Consider the following 16,699-nt stretch of genomic DNA (forward strand, 5'->3'; position numbering starts at 1 on the left):
TCTGGCATCATTTTCTCATCCACTCACCTACTCGGGCAGTGGATATTAATATTATTAGAAGGAAGGTAAGATGATTTCTACTAATTTTAAAACAACAGATAGGAATGTTCTGGACATGGAGGACGGAGGCTCAGTCTCACGGCCTGGCCTGTCTGGCACAGCAGTTAGCCTTCCTCTGGCTGCCACCCCAGAGTGCCCAGCATCCGACTTCTTGGGGGATCCCTAGTGCCCTCGGCTCTAATTCTCAAGCCACTCCCCAGTCCAAACTCTCCCAGACCACTTTCCCAAACAGCTCCACAAATTGAACAAAATTTATGAGCTCCATATTCATAAAACATAACTCACCAGGAACTCAATGCTCTCTGCAATAAAAACACAGTACATGAAAGTGACATGTATATGACATGACGTACGTGTCAGGGGGAGGAGTAACATTACAGCAGAAACATCACTCATTGACCATGTGAGGAAGGACAACAGTTTGGCATCATATGCCAGGATATAAGAAAATAAAAACTGAACATCTTTAAATGGGAGGAATTCCCAAGATAGCCCTTTGCCACCCACAGACATTCAAATGAATAACTCGACTCCAAATACAATGCAGACACAATTTGAAAAAGAACTTGCAAAAATAAAGTTAAGGCTGTCTGTCATAATCTTCACTAAGCAGAATAAACACAGAGAGCGAATACATCTCTGCACAAAATGTCACAGGTAGGAAGAGGAAAGCTTCAGAAGGCCTTAGGAAATTATAGGGATTTCATAAATAGCATGTGATTAGAAATGAAGCAAACTCTAGGTAGTTCTGAAAAATAAAACAGCTAATGGGAAACATACCACCCAGTGCAGCAAGCAGACTTAGAAGGGCACTGCTGGAAATGTAAACAGGAGGTTACTTCTGCTTCACTTAGTTCAGAGCATTAACACAGATAGGAGCTGAATTAATCCCCTCCCCCAAATAAAAAGAGATTCCAATCAGTAAAAAGCATGTGAATGGCAAGTAAACTAAGATTAGAAAACACGTAAGGACTAACAGGTACTATTAATACCCAATTGTGTGTTTTGGCTTGTGATGTTTTCCCAGTGCTTCTTTATGAAGCTGATTTGGAGTTCTTTTTGACTATCTATCTATCTATCTATCTGGTTTCCATTCATAACAGTTTTTCCAATCTAGTGTATTTTCTATGACAAGGGAATGGTGAAAAGGTATAGCTGAATTTCCTCATTTTAAGATCACTAATTATAACATTGCCCCAAATGCTATTTGCTACCACTGTTCATTTTAGGCCTGTCCCTCAGTCTGAGGTCATGCACTAATAAAATGTGATGCCCACAGCTCAGCAATAGGGGCACCAGCCACATGCACCGGGGCTGATGGGTTCGAACCCGGCCCCAGCCTGCTAAACAAACAAACAAGCTAAAAATAATAGCCAGGCAGGCATTGTCGTGCCTGTAGTCTCAGCTACAAGGGCGGCTGAGGCAAGAGAATCACTTGAGCCCAAAAGTTTGAGGTTGCTGCAAGCTGGTGATACCACAGCACTCTACTGAGGGTGACATAGTGAGACTCTATCTCAAAAAAAAAAAAAAAGCAAATGTGAGGGATCCATCGACTTTGCTAATGAGCGCCTTACCTGCTTTACAACATTCATGGCAATAGCTGCAATAGCTGCTGTATTATTTACCTACTGCTGCATCCCAAATTACCCCAAACTTAACCTAACATTTATTATCTCACAGCTTCTGCAGGTGAGGAATTGTGGAGTGGCTTAGCTGGGAGGTGCAGCCTTGGGGTCTTTCATGATGCTGCAGTCCTGTTGTCATGCGAGGCTGCAGACATCTGAGAGCTTGATGGAAGCCGTAGAATGAATGTGCTTCCAAGCTCACTCACATTGCGGCAGGCAGGCCTCAGTTCCTCTCCATAGAAGCCTCTCCAGAGGCTGTGCTTACCTCTCTTCAAGGCAGACAAAATTGGCATCTCATGACAAAACTGGCTTCAAATCCATAGAGAATGTGTAGTGGATTGAATGATGTTTCCAAATAGATATGTTGAATTTGACATCAGCCTGAGCAAGAAAGAGATCCCCTCTCTACTAAAAATAGAAAAAGTAGAGGGGCATTTTGGCAGGGATCTGCAATCCCAGCTACTTGAGCGGCTGAGGCAAACTCTTGCTCAAGCCCAAGAGTTTGAGGTTGTTGGGAGCTATGAAGCCACCGCACTCTACCAGCGCAACACAGTGAGACGCTGTCTTAAAAAACAAAAAGAAAAAACCCAAATAGATATGTCTTTGTCTGGAGGCCCAGAATCTATGAAAGTAAATTTATTTGAAAAAAAAATTTTTTTTTAAAAAGGTCTTCGTAGATGTAATTAAAACTCTCAAGACCTGGAGATCATCCTGGATTAGGGTGAGCCCTAAATCCAATGACAAATGTTCTTAAAAAAAGAGAAAGAGAAATGACACAGGGGACATAGGAAATATCCCCTGTGGAGACACGAGCAGAGAGTGGAGCTGTGGTGCCACAAGCCAAAATACACCTGAAGCCACCGTAAGTTGAAAGAGGCAAGAATGGATTTTCTTCTAAAACTTCAGAAGGAGGGCCCTGCTGACATCTTGATTTTTGGCTCTCTGGCCTCCAGACCTGTGAGAATACATTTCTGCTGTTTTAAGCCATCAAATTGTGGTCATTTGTTACATCAGCCCTAGGAATCTAATGTAGGATGATGAGGGTGGGGGCACCCGAGAGGTAAACCATGGTCTTTTATTTTTAAACCTCATCTCAGAAATTCCCATTACTCTGACATATTCTGTTCACTAGAAGGGAGTCATTAGGTCCAGGCCATGTTCAAGGGGAGTGGAATTAAGCTGTACCTCTCTCAAAGAATTTGTGGATATATCTTTAAAACCAATAAAGTTGCCATCTGAAGTTTCTCAAAATGACTTTTAAAGTAGCTCTTTTCTCTGAGGTCAAGATACTGCAAAGAGGCAGGAGCAAATATTTTCATCTTGAGGACAGCATGTGCGATTTATAAATTACTATCCGTGACTTCCGTATTTTCTCAGACACCAATCACTGTTGCATAAACTCAAATGGACTATTGTCATAAACTTTGTTGGTGAAGCTTATGGGACCACGATGATTTATACGTAACTCACCTAAGATTCCTATTAATAAGGTACCATATGAAATAAGAAATTATTTCAAAAGGACATTCAAAAGCCCTGTAAGAGGGCTAGTATGGTGAAGGGGCTAAAAGAGGCCAGGCATGCCAGCAGGAAGAGCACGTTACTGTGAGTCGGGATACCCAGGCTTTCGTCTTGGCTCTGTCTCCTCCATGTGACCCTGAGAAAAGTTAAGCAATTTTTCTGTTTTCTTATCTCTAAAATTATGAGGTCAAATTAGGCAACCATTAAAATTCTTGCCAGCTCCATCAACAGCAGTACTCCCTTTAAGACCTCCAGAAACTAAACTACAATTACAGATACGTCGAGAATGAAACAGTGTGTGTGGCAAAAAAGAACGAGCCAAATATTTATGGACTGTCCTTCCTTGTTCTGCCCATCTGGTGAAGTGATTTTGTCCTCGTATCCCTTACCATTATCTGAGAGTCTTTGTTTTTGTGTGAGTTGTTCATTATCTGCCTCTCTCTGCTAGAATCTAAGCTCTAAGAGGACAGGGAACTTGGCCGTCTTCTCTATAGTGGGCTACTTTCTAGAAGAGCACTGTGGCTTAGAGTGAGCACTCAAGAAGCAAGAGTTGAGCAAGCTAATGAACTAGGCCAAGGATTTTACAAGTAATAATACAGCCATATATCTCTCTGATACCTTACAGTATTCAAATTTTTCTGCATATAGTCCTTATCAGACTCTCCTGTGTAGACACGATCACCCCCAGACAATCGCATATAAGGAAACTCAGGCTTAGACGTTAAAAGACTTCACCAAACAATTACAACATCCTGGATTCAGGGCTTCTCAGATCTCTTATTTGACATTTAGTGTTCTTGACACAGAATCAATCTTTCATTCTATGGTACAGAGCTTGGTTCCATCAATATCTTCAACTGGAAACACCTCTAATCAAGTCATAAAATTGTTTACAATTTAATCTTTGGGATTAGTGATTAACGGCAAGGTTAGTTAATACACTTACAATTTTGGTTGATCACTTTTTAATCAAATCATATATGTTAGTAATAACTCAAGGAACATCTTAAAACAGAGAGGAAAAAAATCTTCACTGAACTCAGCATTTGCTACTTATTTCAATAAATGTATTCTGTAATATGAACACATTAACTATTGTGGCTCTGAGATTTCTTGTTTGCTTGTGCCTGACCTCAGAGCATCCTAAATTACTCAAAGCCATTCTGATGACTTTAATTTATGAGAACACCTTCAAATGTTCATCTGTTAAATCCCGAAAATGATTATCCCTGCACAACAGTGGCTCTCTTTTTAATCTTAGCTGATAACTCTGATTAAACACATCCAAAGGCTGATTACCCCACTGTGGTTAATGCCAGTGTCACTGCTAACCACTTATTTCACAGTGGGAATCGCCTTCGAGAACCCATTTACATTATTACACAGAATTGATTTACACTGCTATTTTCTATTGATCACATAGGAAAAAGAAAGCACAGACAGTGTTCTCTGAAGGCAAATAATGCAAGCAAGTACAGCTATTTAATTCTATAGTCAGCCAGTAATACAGCAAAGCAAGTACTAGTGCCTTCCAAAATACAGATTTTTTTTTTTTTTAAGACAGTAGTATTTGAATTGCTTAGGTATTTCATCACTAAACCATTTGGGGATGGAATCTATGTTATCATAATGGGTCAAAAGAAAAAAAGGGAAAATGAATAAAACAATCTAAGCATAGAATATACATGTGGCATGTTGATACATCAATCAAGTTTTGCTCCCCACACTTTCTTTCCCTAGCAGAGCCTTCGGCCAGAGCATATCTGGCATTGGGATAGCAGAGATGCCAACGGCAGCCGCAGCACGAGCTCTCTAGATTCCTGGCATCATGGAGTCTGCTCTGCAGTGCCTTCTTGTTTGGTTTCCTGTGGTGGCTGTTAAGAGTATGACAGAGGAGGGGAGGAGACAATGTTCTCATGGATTCCCCCAGTACATGCATGTCAAGAGCCAACTGGGAGATGTCAGGGTGATATGGCTGTGGCATCTGTCACCTCATGAATGGCCTGCGTTGATTTGGCTGATCTGGCTGGCCAGGGGGTGTCCCCTTCCTCCCTCACTTCTCCATCTGTGTCCCCACCAAGCTGTGCACTTGGTCAAAGACTATGACCATCCCCAATTGAGGGGTACCATACGTCAGTCATGGGTATACAAGTACCTGCATTCCCCTGCTAGAACCTCCAAACGGGCTGTCAAGAGGCAACTCTGAAGACTATTCTGGGTACCATGTTAGATGTTAAGGATACCAGGAGTGAATGAGACTTCCTCTTCCCTCCTTAAAATGCTTTTCTGTCTGAAAAGATAGGTAATGAATTTTCTTAACTGAACTGAAAATTCTCCAAAGCAAAAAAAGAATATGTCAGTTTTCTTAAAAAAAAAAAAAAAAAAAAATCCCTAATCTGTGACTCAGATGGATGCATGTATTAAATATACCCCAAAAGGAGGTGGGACGAGCAATCCAAAGGCAAGGGTGCTCTTCAGGACCCCACACTCTCTGGGGCAGTGGTTCTCAACCTGTGGGTCGAGACCCACAGGAACTGTATTAAAGGGTCGTGGCATTAGGAAGGTTGAGAACCACTGCTCTAGGGTAATGGTCCTCATGCTTGAGTGCTATCCTCACGCGGATAGCTTGTTAAACCAGATGAACTCTATGGGGATGTGTTTCTGATTCAGTAGGTCTGGGGTGCGGCAGGATCATTTGCATCTCTAACAAATTCCCAGGTGCTGCTGCTGCTGTTCCAGGGACCACATTTTGAGAAGCACTGCTCTGGGTTTTAGGGTACTTCTGCCCTTCTTACTTCCACATTTACCCTGAGAATCCCTAAAGAGATAAATTGTATGAAACTATGTAACATGATTGAAAGGGGCAGTAATTATGGTGAAATGGATTCAAAGAGAAACTAAATTCCTGAAGCACTTAAGGAAAATGAGCCAATCAGAGTTGATTTTAGGAGGAACAATCCCAGCTTCCTCATCAGAAAGGAAGATGATTTCATGATCTTCAAAAGCAGTTTTTCTCTTTATGTAATATAGTCATTCAATTATGGAAAGGGCTCCTGAGGGCCCTCAGGTCTCCATCAAAGACTAGCAGAGTCACCCTCTCCGCAGCACGCCCACTCCACTGCCTTCACAGACAGACCGCGAGGAGAGCTCCTGGTGGCTAAGATCAAGTTGCCCTTTGAAGAGGACTAACTCAGAACCATCTTGAGAGTTCCCTACTCTAGATACTGAATTTCCTCAGGATCTCAGGCTCTCTTTCAGTACATTAGCTAACACCACTGGAGGAAGCAAGGAATAAAGAAAGATTTATTTCCTAATACAATGGTGGTTTACACGAACTCTCCCTTCTGGGACTTGACATATTCACTTGCCAGTTCTGGCCCCATTTAGTTTTTTTTTTTCCTTGGCATATATATATATATTTTTTCATCATAGCCTTATTGTTTGAAATATTTGAAATATTCCTTCAAAGTTAATATTACCTTGAGGCAGCAGAAGCAACAGCTGTCCCAAGAAATTGACAGCAGGTATTTGAAACTCACCTTTATTGATTGTGATCTGAGTAAGTCACATACATTTAATAAAATACAGTAAATATTTAACCTCTCTGAATCTTATCTTCTTTTACTATAAAAAGTGAAGATTGTCATAGGCCAGGGATTGGCAAACTTTCCCGGAAAAGGCTGGAAAGTAAATGTTTCAGGATTCATGGTCATACACTCCCTGTAGCAACTACTCAGCTCTGCCACATGAAAGCAGCTATAGACAATATGTAAACAAGAGGGCACATCTGTGTTCTAATAAAACTTTATTTACAAAAACAGGCAGGAAGTCTGGCCAACACTTACCATTGATGCTCTCCTTGGCTCAGGGATCCTTGGCCAATGCCATGCCTCTAATGTGGATTTAGTTTGTCACTGGGAGCAACAGATTTAACCTCTCTATGCTTGAATTGCTCTTTGTGTTGGAAGAAAATTTCAGTACTCATCACATCATGTCCTTGTAGAAATTTCAAAAGGACTGATGAGCTAGTGTTTCAAAGTACTATGATTTCTTGATGAAGGGCACAAAAGAAGTACTAATTATTATCAACACTACCTTTTAAACTACTATCATCTGACTATTATTGCACCTGGGAATAGAATATGGATTCTGATTGACAACGCTCATTCAAACCTAGTATGCTATAGTCCCTCACCCGAGAGTTTCCCTTCAAATGATTAATGAAAAACTAGGAGTTGGATACTGATATTATGCTTTGATGTCTTTCAGAGATTAAATACAAGAAATAAAAGAAACAGATTCCATTATTTTATACATACAGCTTTAATATTTTCCATTTATCTTTGATGATTATTCAGCCCTAAAGCTTAAAAGTGAAGCATTCTAAAGAAATAAAATAGATGTGAGCTATGCTGAAAATGATCAAAGAAGATTGATATGGTTTCTTTATTTTTGTTTTTTCTTCTTTAATAGAAGCCCCATTAACAGTAAATTTCAGTGACAGGAGACTTTGTAACTATAATGCATATTAAAGTATGATTTTAAAAACAACAGATGATTGATACTAATGTCTTCATTTCTTAAGAATATTAGCATAGCTTTTCTTTTATATCCCACTCACCACCAGTTATCAACCAGTTTGATACTTTACTAATTCACTTGACAGGTACTCCTCTAGTACATGAGATACACAAGGGACTCTGTTATAAATGTGGAGAGTCTGAACATACAACAATAAAAGGCAACACATAAGAAGTACCCTCAGTGTGGGCAAGACATGATTGCAAGAGGGACTTTACCTAACAATTGCAATCAGTGTAAAAAAAAAAAAAAAAAAAGAAGTACCCTCAGTGTGTCAATATGCAACATTCTGGAGTTTGAAGAAAAAAGAAGGTATGTTTAGTGGAAGTGATAAGAGAAGATTTGTTTCATGATAGACATAATATTCCTTCTGACTCTAGAAGACAGGTGGAAAAGAGTAAAGAAAGACCTTTCTAAATAGCCCCAGATACAGACCCCATGTACAGACATAGCACTGTGAGCTACCCATATTGTATAAAAGGTTGTAAGTAGTTCAAGACATGGCACTATGTTGTAGAAGGCCAAAGATGTTCAGGTTAACACACCGTGTTTAAAGAAAAAGCCACTGACAGATTTTGAGAAGATTAGGGTTACATTTTATTTATCATTCAATAAATAATCTTTTGAGCCCAAATGATAAGTCAGGGATTTTTTACAAGCTATAAGGATATGGAAATAAATTTAAAAGACCCAAGAAAGAAATCTGCCCTTATTCTGATATGAGGAGATAGATAAACAAAAGAAATAAGTAAACACTATAGTATATTTGAAGATGTCATTCTACAGAAAAATGAGTATAAATAAAATAGGGACGCTATTATAAATAGTTTGATTTTACATTTAAAAAAGGGTTTAAAGTAGGTAAAGGATAGCCAGATAGGTTTTTAGAAGCACAGAATTCCTGGCAGAGAAGATGCTGGCACGAAGGCCTTGAGCATCAGTAATGCAGCAGGGGTGAGGGAGGGAGAGCAGAAGATGATGATGTCAGAGAGATAAAGGCTATCCCCTGTAGAGCTTTGTAGACAATTATAAGGATTCTTGATTAAAGAATATTGATTTACCAGGACTGTGCAGAATAGATTGTAAGAGCAAAGTATTAGAAGAGAGGCAATGATTACAAAGCTACCTTCCAGGCGAAACAGTCCTGAAATTCATCTGATCCTTCATGTATTCACATTAATTCAGCTCATAGTTAGAAGTCCTAGATATTGACTCTGGAACTGTGACTAAGATAGACAGTTTTGCTGGCATGAGTCTGGCCACTATGAAAAGAAATGTCCCACGTTGTCAAGAAGCTTCTAACAATCTCTGAAGATGTAAATTTTATGATGAATTAAAAAAACTCTAATATTGTACAAGAGAAGATTACCAAAAGATCTAATTACAAAAATAGTTCTTCACCCCCTTCCTAGGTCATTTCTTTAGGAAGAGCCTTCAATGAAATATTGGCCAATATTCTTGCCACTCTTAAGTTTTCCTTTGAAAAGAATGGTTAGATTTTCTTAATGCCAAAAGGAAATCATTCAAAACACCCAAGCAGTGAAGAAGGAAGTAAATATCTGGAGCTTATCATTCCACCAATCGTGTTGAGTCACAGAACATAGACTACAAGGATAATTAATTCAAATACAACCATTTATGGATAGATTAATTTAGCAAGCAGAAGAAAAGCAAAGATGAGTTCAAAATGATCAAGTTTTTTTCTATAACCCAAACAACAGCTTTTTCCAAACAAACTACCGATGCACCAAGATATTACCACTTGTAAGCTAGATGGCTGGCTTCAGTATGCCTGTAATGATAAACCCGCTGTCTCAGATAGAGAGGGACCAGTCTCTGCTGTCAAACTGTCATGGAATTATTAAATATGGAAGGAAAAAATGACCCAAACAGTATGTAATGAGCTCCCTTTTCATTCTCTCACTACAAAAGCACATCTGTGGATTGCTAATGACTCCGAAATGGATGAACCAAATTGATGAGAAAGAAAAACATCTCTCCGGGATAGGGGAAGGGAAAATGAACAGACACACGATGTTTACAAAACATGATTTAAAATGTAAGGGCTGTGCAAGGACTGTGAAATGCTATAAACTAGCCCACAAATGTAAGTTAGTACTGCTCATTTTCATATTGCTTTCCTTGATTTCCTTATGCTTTTCATATAAATCATCAATCTTTTTAAATATATAGAAAAACCAAAACCTGTTCACAAATAGTTCACATTTTTATGAGATAGCACTGTCATGCCAGCCTGCTAATTTCTATTATGTTAGATGTAACTTAGATCTAACTCAGGCTCTCACATGGATTCTGAACCTAGTCCTTGGACTGATTCTTCATGTCTAGAAAGCTTGTCCCACAAAGACACACTTGCCCCAGAAGGCCCATGAAAGCCACACCTTAGTTCAAAAATACGATTCAGACACTGAAATTTCTCAGGCACAGATAGTGGCTTATTGATGCTTGTACCTCAGGGCCTAGTAGGGTCTAAATTTTCAATAATCCTTAAATAAAATGAATGACATTCCAAGGAAGCTGAATAACTTATTCAGAGGCATGTAAACAGTAGCAAGAATATTAAAATAATTATCACAGTGTTAACCCAAGCACTAGAGCTTTTAATAAACTAGAGTTTTATTTGGGCATATTTAATGATTCTGAGTTTTCCCTTAGAAAGTTCAGAGTTAGAGAGTTTTTGATTTGTGTTTTAATATATAAGAAAGAGAAGAGTGAATCAGTAGGAGGCCCAGACTATTACCTGGTGCAAGGATAGATTTAAGTCTGAAAATAGTCAATAATCTGCTTATGTCAGGATGATCTAGGTTAGCTAAATTACAAAGGTTGCATGGTGTTAGAAAGGAAAAAAGGACCAACATTAGTTAACACAGAGTATGTAATCCTGGAGAGGAAAATTACCTTTGGTATCATATCGCGAGCCCTGAATTAGAGACCTGCTCGAAACACCACTGCACTCAAAGCTCTTCATTTGACATAAAGATATTTTCCAGGTAGGACTGAGAGACCAATCTGGCATATGATTAGACTTATTTATGCAAAGTAAAAACATTAACAAAGAAAGGAAAATGAAAAGCCATTAAAGGGAAAGTAAACAACATATAGCTCATATACAGCCATGTGCCACTTAACAATGGGGACAAGGTCTGAGAAATTTATAATTGGGTGATTTTGTCATTGGACATCACAGTGTGCTTCCACAAACCTGCGTGGCATGACCGATTACACACACACCCAGGCTATATTGGTATAGACTATTGCTCTTAGGCTATAAACTTGAACAACATGTTACTGTATTGAATACTGTAGGCAATTGAAACACAATGGTATCTGTTATCTAAACACACATAAACATAGAAAAGGTACAGTAACAATGCAGGACCAGTGAGCGTCCCTAATCCAAAATTCCAAAATCGGAAATGCTCCAAAATCTACAGCTTTCTGAACACCAACACGATGCCCCGATTGAAAAATTCCAAACCTGCTGCATGTGACACCGTGAAGCCAAAATGTAGGCAAGACTTTGTTTCACGCACAACATTATTAAAAATATTGTATAAAATTACCTTCAGGTTGTATGAATAAGGTGAGTATGAAACATAAATGAATTTCATGTTTACACTTGGATACCATCCCCAAATTATCTCACTATGTCTATGCAAACATTCCAAAATATGACAAAATCTGAAAGCCAAAATATTTATGGTCTCAAGCATTTCAGACAAGGAATTCTCACCCTGTGTGATAATCTCACAGTGGGGAGGCCAATGTCACACATGCATTCATTGTTGACAGACACGCTATGTGGTGCATGACTGTATTTTCCCTAAGCAACCCACTATTAGCAATAAGGAATGTAGTATTGTAATGTCTATAAAGAAAAATACTATTTTAATATATTATTTACTACAAATCTTCAAATTTAAACATACTTTTAAAGTAGCCTTCAAAACATGACACAGTATCTCTTCAGTCACAATTCATTCTTACACTACCTGTCTATATAAAACCCAAATTGTAGCATATAGGTTATAGTTTTTAGTCATATTTTCTCCACTTCCTAAACATAAGCCTAAACCAGATTTATTTTTACATAAAATGTATTCACAGATCCAGGCAGTATCATAAGATGCCAGTGAACAAGATAATCAACAAATTGCTGTCTCAATTTCTAGATTAATATGTACTCTAACAGTACAATGAAACCCTCTGTGTCCACCCCAAGGCCCTGAAGATTATGTGATAAAAAGCTGTGCTTTTCACCAGTTTCTCTCTAAGTATTTTTATTTCATACCACTCCACCCAGCTGGCTAAATGACTAAGCAACAAGGTCAATCAAATGCAATACTTCTCTCTATTCAAATATAATGGAAATTTTGACCATTCCACATTCAAAGAGCAAATACATTCTCACACTGACAACCAGATTCCACTGGCTTTTCCTGAAAGCAAAGTGTGAAAGATGCTTTGGCTGTAATTGCCAATCAGCCTTTACATGACAGCTGAAAACACAATACATCACTTTGATTTCCTTTGCTCTAAACACATCCACAATCAAGAAACCTGAACAAGAAGTAAAAAAATGGCATCATTTCCAGAAGCTGTCATTCTGTGGCACTTAAATACTATAATGTATATTTTGCTCATATTTTTATTCCCCTGTTTCAGAGACACTCTGTCAAAGACTTGAACAAAAATAATTTATAGTTAAACAGCATAATATATATACAAATATGGATTTGGAGACATATTTGGAAAACACATTTTTATTACCTCGTACAAATTCTAAACACAAGCACATTTAATTAAAAACCACCATCACCGTTTCCTCTTCCAACTATATACACTTGATGAAAAAAAACAAGGTAAGAGGTCTCATCCAATTTTGAAATAGTGTTCAAAAAAGTTGTACTCACATTTTGCAGGTAGGTCATAGCCACATGTGATTTTTGCATGCCCAGTGTCACAGCCATTCAGGTTACGACATTCAGCTAGCAAACAGGGGCCAGCTGCCCTATGAATACAGCCGTCCACTAGGAGAGAGAGAATAAAGTTAGTCTATATTTGACCTTTTGGAAATAAATGTAAAACTTGAGATGGGAAGAGAAAAGGAACTCAATTTGTTTGTTCCTCTCGGAAATCCCATAGTCCCATGGAAGAAAATCCATGGTGTCCAATCCTTCAGGCACTACTTCTGGGTACATGTGAGTGCATGTGTGTATGTGTGCATGTGTGTGCATGTGTGTGCACGCATGTGTGTGTGTGTGTGTGTGTGGGCATGTATGTGTGATACATGTGATGAGAAGGAGAAGGGCTACCGAAGTGATGTGCTGGTAAATGTTAAATGATAGTTTCTCTTGCAGTGGGGGAGGCTCCACAATATATAGTATTTTCTAATTTCAATAATATAAATACTGACCCATATGAAATTTTAAACTATCAACTCAATGTCACTAAACAACAGATTAGAAAGAATTGCTAACGATGGTCAGTGTTGGTAAGATGGTCTAGCTGGTAAGTGTTGCCACCAACATAGCACAGGTTACAGAAGAAAAAAATGTCATGAAGAAAGTTAGAAAGGCATTCTGGAACATTTTTAGTCACCTCACAGCTGAGAGATTTCAATTAAAGCCACCAAAATAAAAGAAACTATTCTCCCAACAGCATGACACGATCATGACTGTGTTTCTGCAGGGAGTGTGACTGGGCACTAGATGGTGGGCAAAGTAGGTTAGGTCTTGCTAAACGCCCCTGTGATCACCCTCGCTCTCATTTCACAGGGACTAGAACAGAAGTGCTGTGCTGCCTTGACCCTGCCAGAGGATCAGGCTTCCCGCCCTTCCCAACCTCAAGGCTCAACAGCTCTCTGGCTTTGCAAGCAGGCCCCTTTCACCTACAGGAGGAATAATTTTCGAAAGCATAAATCTGATTTCAACAGAAGTTAAAACCCTCTATGATTGGGGGTAAGTGCACAGGCTAAAAGACCACACCCATATACACCAGAAGTTGAGAATGTGGGTGTTTAGTTGTTATTGAGGGGGCCCTTGGACAAAAGGAAATGCAAGATTGAAAAACAAAGGGAAAGAGGTGAAAGGGGAAACAGGGATCTAGAATGTGAAAATGGATTCAATAGTAGAGGTCTGAAGACCTCCACAGTCCATAACACCATGCAATTGATCATTCTCATCATTATTATTATCATTACTACTATTATTCTGGGAGGAAGCTGGACATCGGACTGAACGTTGGCACTAGGGGAAGTACAGCTTGTCCAATGTCTGTGCTGCTACCGACTGGCACAGAGGCATCACTGTGGGCCACAAAAGTCTGTAGGAAAATAAGATTATGTGGGCTTTACCACATCACCACATGCTTCTGTGAAGTCTGATAATGAATCTGGGTCTCAAAGACCCTTTCAATGAAATGAGTTCATTCCTCACTACTCTATAGTGTCTGACAAAAAACTAGGTTTTAACCCAGACTCTACCCTTTACCCACCATGTGATGCTCCAAACCCCAGTTTTCTTACAAGTGAGGCTCAGTAATGGCACTACCTCACACAGTTGTATATGAAGTTAAATAATGTTATTCATGGAAGACATTCAACATAGTGTCTAAGACAGTATTATGTGCCCTGCTGAGGGTCGTTATCTTAAATACCCTGAGTCAAAATTTTGTGTAAACATTAAAATAACTCTTGTCTTTATTTAAAAGTGAGAAATATCGAGAAGACATCCATGTCCTCTACGACCCAGAGAAGCCTTCACATTCTGGTGCTTATTCTTTCACCATTTATGCACACACCTACTCATGCATAAAGTTTTTTCTCTTACAAAAAAAGATCAATAAATTTTGTTCTTTCTATTAGTAATTTTACTTTTTTTAAAACTTATTACCTGAAATTATTAACACACGTGCAAAAGATATATGTACCAGGATGTCACAGTTGTTTATCATAGCGAAAACTGGGTCTGCTCAGATGTTTACCAGGAGGGAGATGATTAAATAAATAAAAGCTCATCAATGCCATAGACTGTTATGCAGCTGTTGAATAGACCAGCCTTGTAGGTAAACAAAGTCCTTCACATGAAAAGATTTCTAAGTGAAAACGCCAGGTTTAGAAGGGTTTATACAGTATGGTCACTATATTGTTTGCAGTATTATACACAATATTTGTACTAGAAAATATACCCCTTTGATTGTGTGATTATGGAATGGGAAACAGAGTAAGACTACCATACTAGAAAAAAGAATTATTCCCTAGTTTCTCTGTGAATGAAATTTTTTACAAGAGCTTCAAGAGTAGCATTTTGAGGTGAACAGTTTTCTAGGCAAAGAGATAATTAGTCACTTTAGTTTGAAATGGATAGCAAAAATAAGATTTGCTAGTGTACTTAATCATACGCTGTCAAATATTGTCCACATTATTTACATTGCATTCTAATGCATTTTACAGATATCATATTCTAAAAATCTTCATGGTTATACCAGTATTCATAAATGTATCAGAGTAATAAGAACTATTTGGTAATAATGACTGCAGCTTAAAGTTACTGAATCCATCTATGTGCCCTGCACTCTACTGAGGATGACCTTATAAGGTACAAATTTTATCATTTCCATTTCATAGGATCTTAGAAGAGGTTAGTAACTTGCCTATGTTCACAAAGTATTGGCAATGGGATTCAAATCTCCAAATTTGTCTGACGTGGCAAACATGCTCTTAACCATTACAATTAATTGTCTCCAGGACTTGAATCCAGGAAGTCTAACCTCTATTCCTGCAGGTGACATATTGAACTACTCTATTACATTACCTTGACATCTTCACTCTTAGTCTTTATTACTTAAATGTACATACAGTCAAATATACAAACTTTGTGCAATTTTGATGAATTTTAACAAATGTGTATTGCATATCTGTGTAACCATCGTGCCAATAAAAGTACAAAATATTTCATTAACCCAAAACTTCATTTTACAGCCATTCATACACTGTCCTCTCTTACCACTCAGGATGAGTTCCTGTTGTGATTTCCATCATCATAGCTGTTTTACCTGTTACAGAACTTGAAATTTTATGTAGGTAGGGATTTCATTCAGCATATTTTTGAAAATCATCTGTGTTACCTACATTAGAACTTCATTACTTTTTATTTCTAGTATTTCATTTTTGAATATACCATAATTTCTTCATCCATTCACAAGTGAATGGACATTAAACTGTTTACAGTTTTTAGCTTTTAGGAATTATGTGTTAATCTACACACTTGTCACAAGTCATTTTGTGGCTGTATGTTTTCATTTCCATTGGACAAACACCTTTTAGTGAAAATGCTACTTAGGTAAACATTTTACTTTTTTCAGAACTAACAGTTTTCCTACCTGATTATGCCATGTTACACATAACATCTGCAACAATGTTGGAGAGTTCAAATTTTGGCAACCCTTTGGTGTTGTCAGCTTTTTTAATTTCAGCAATTCCAATGGCTATAAAGGAGTATTCAAGTTACATTTTCCTGATGACTAATGATGTTAAGAATCTTGCCAATTGCATATTGGCCATTCACATGTCTTCTTTTTGGAAGTGTTTATTTGTGTCTTTTGCTATTTTTTATTGTCTTTTATTACTGAGTTGTACAAAATCTACTATTAAGTCTGTCCAGGTTTTAAAAAATTCAAAAATTTAAATTTGGGGGTTTTAAAGTCCCTATCTTCCCATTCCCATATCTAGGTCAGCTATGGGTCTGTTTATATTGACTCATTTTTCACCTGACTCTGGATTACCATCTCTTCTTTCTTTGCATATCTAGTAATTACTGAAGACACATTGGAAATTGAGAAAAATGCATTGCAGAAGGTTTAGGTTCTGGTATCTTCCTGTAAACAGTGTT

General features: G+C 38.2%; 1 protein-coding gene across 1 annotated transcript in view; it reads right to left on the bottom strand.

Annotated features, from left to right (window-relative positions):
- The window catches only part of MACROD2 (mono-ADP ribosylhydrolase 2), a 2,256,418-nt gene that overhangs the window by 1,459,910 nt on the left and 779,809 nt on the right, over window positions 1–16,699 (bottom strand). The window contains exon 5 of the mRNA XM_053574070.1: window positions 12,722–12,838. Coding sequence (XP_053430045.1) covers window positions 12,722–12,838 — 117 coding nt within the window. The remainder of the gene's footprint in view (window positions 1–12,721; window positions 12,839–16,699) is intronic.

This window comes from Nycticebus coucang, chromosome 21 (genome assembly GCF_027406575.1).
Source record: "Nycticebus coucang isolate mNycCou1 chromosome 21, mNycCou1.pri, whole genome shotgun sequence".
Classification (NCBI taxonomy): Eukaryota; Metazoa; Chordata; class Mammalia; order Primates; family Lorisidae; genus Nycticebus; species Nycticebus coucang.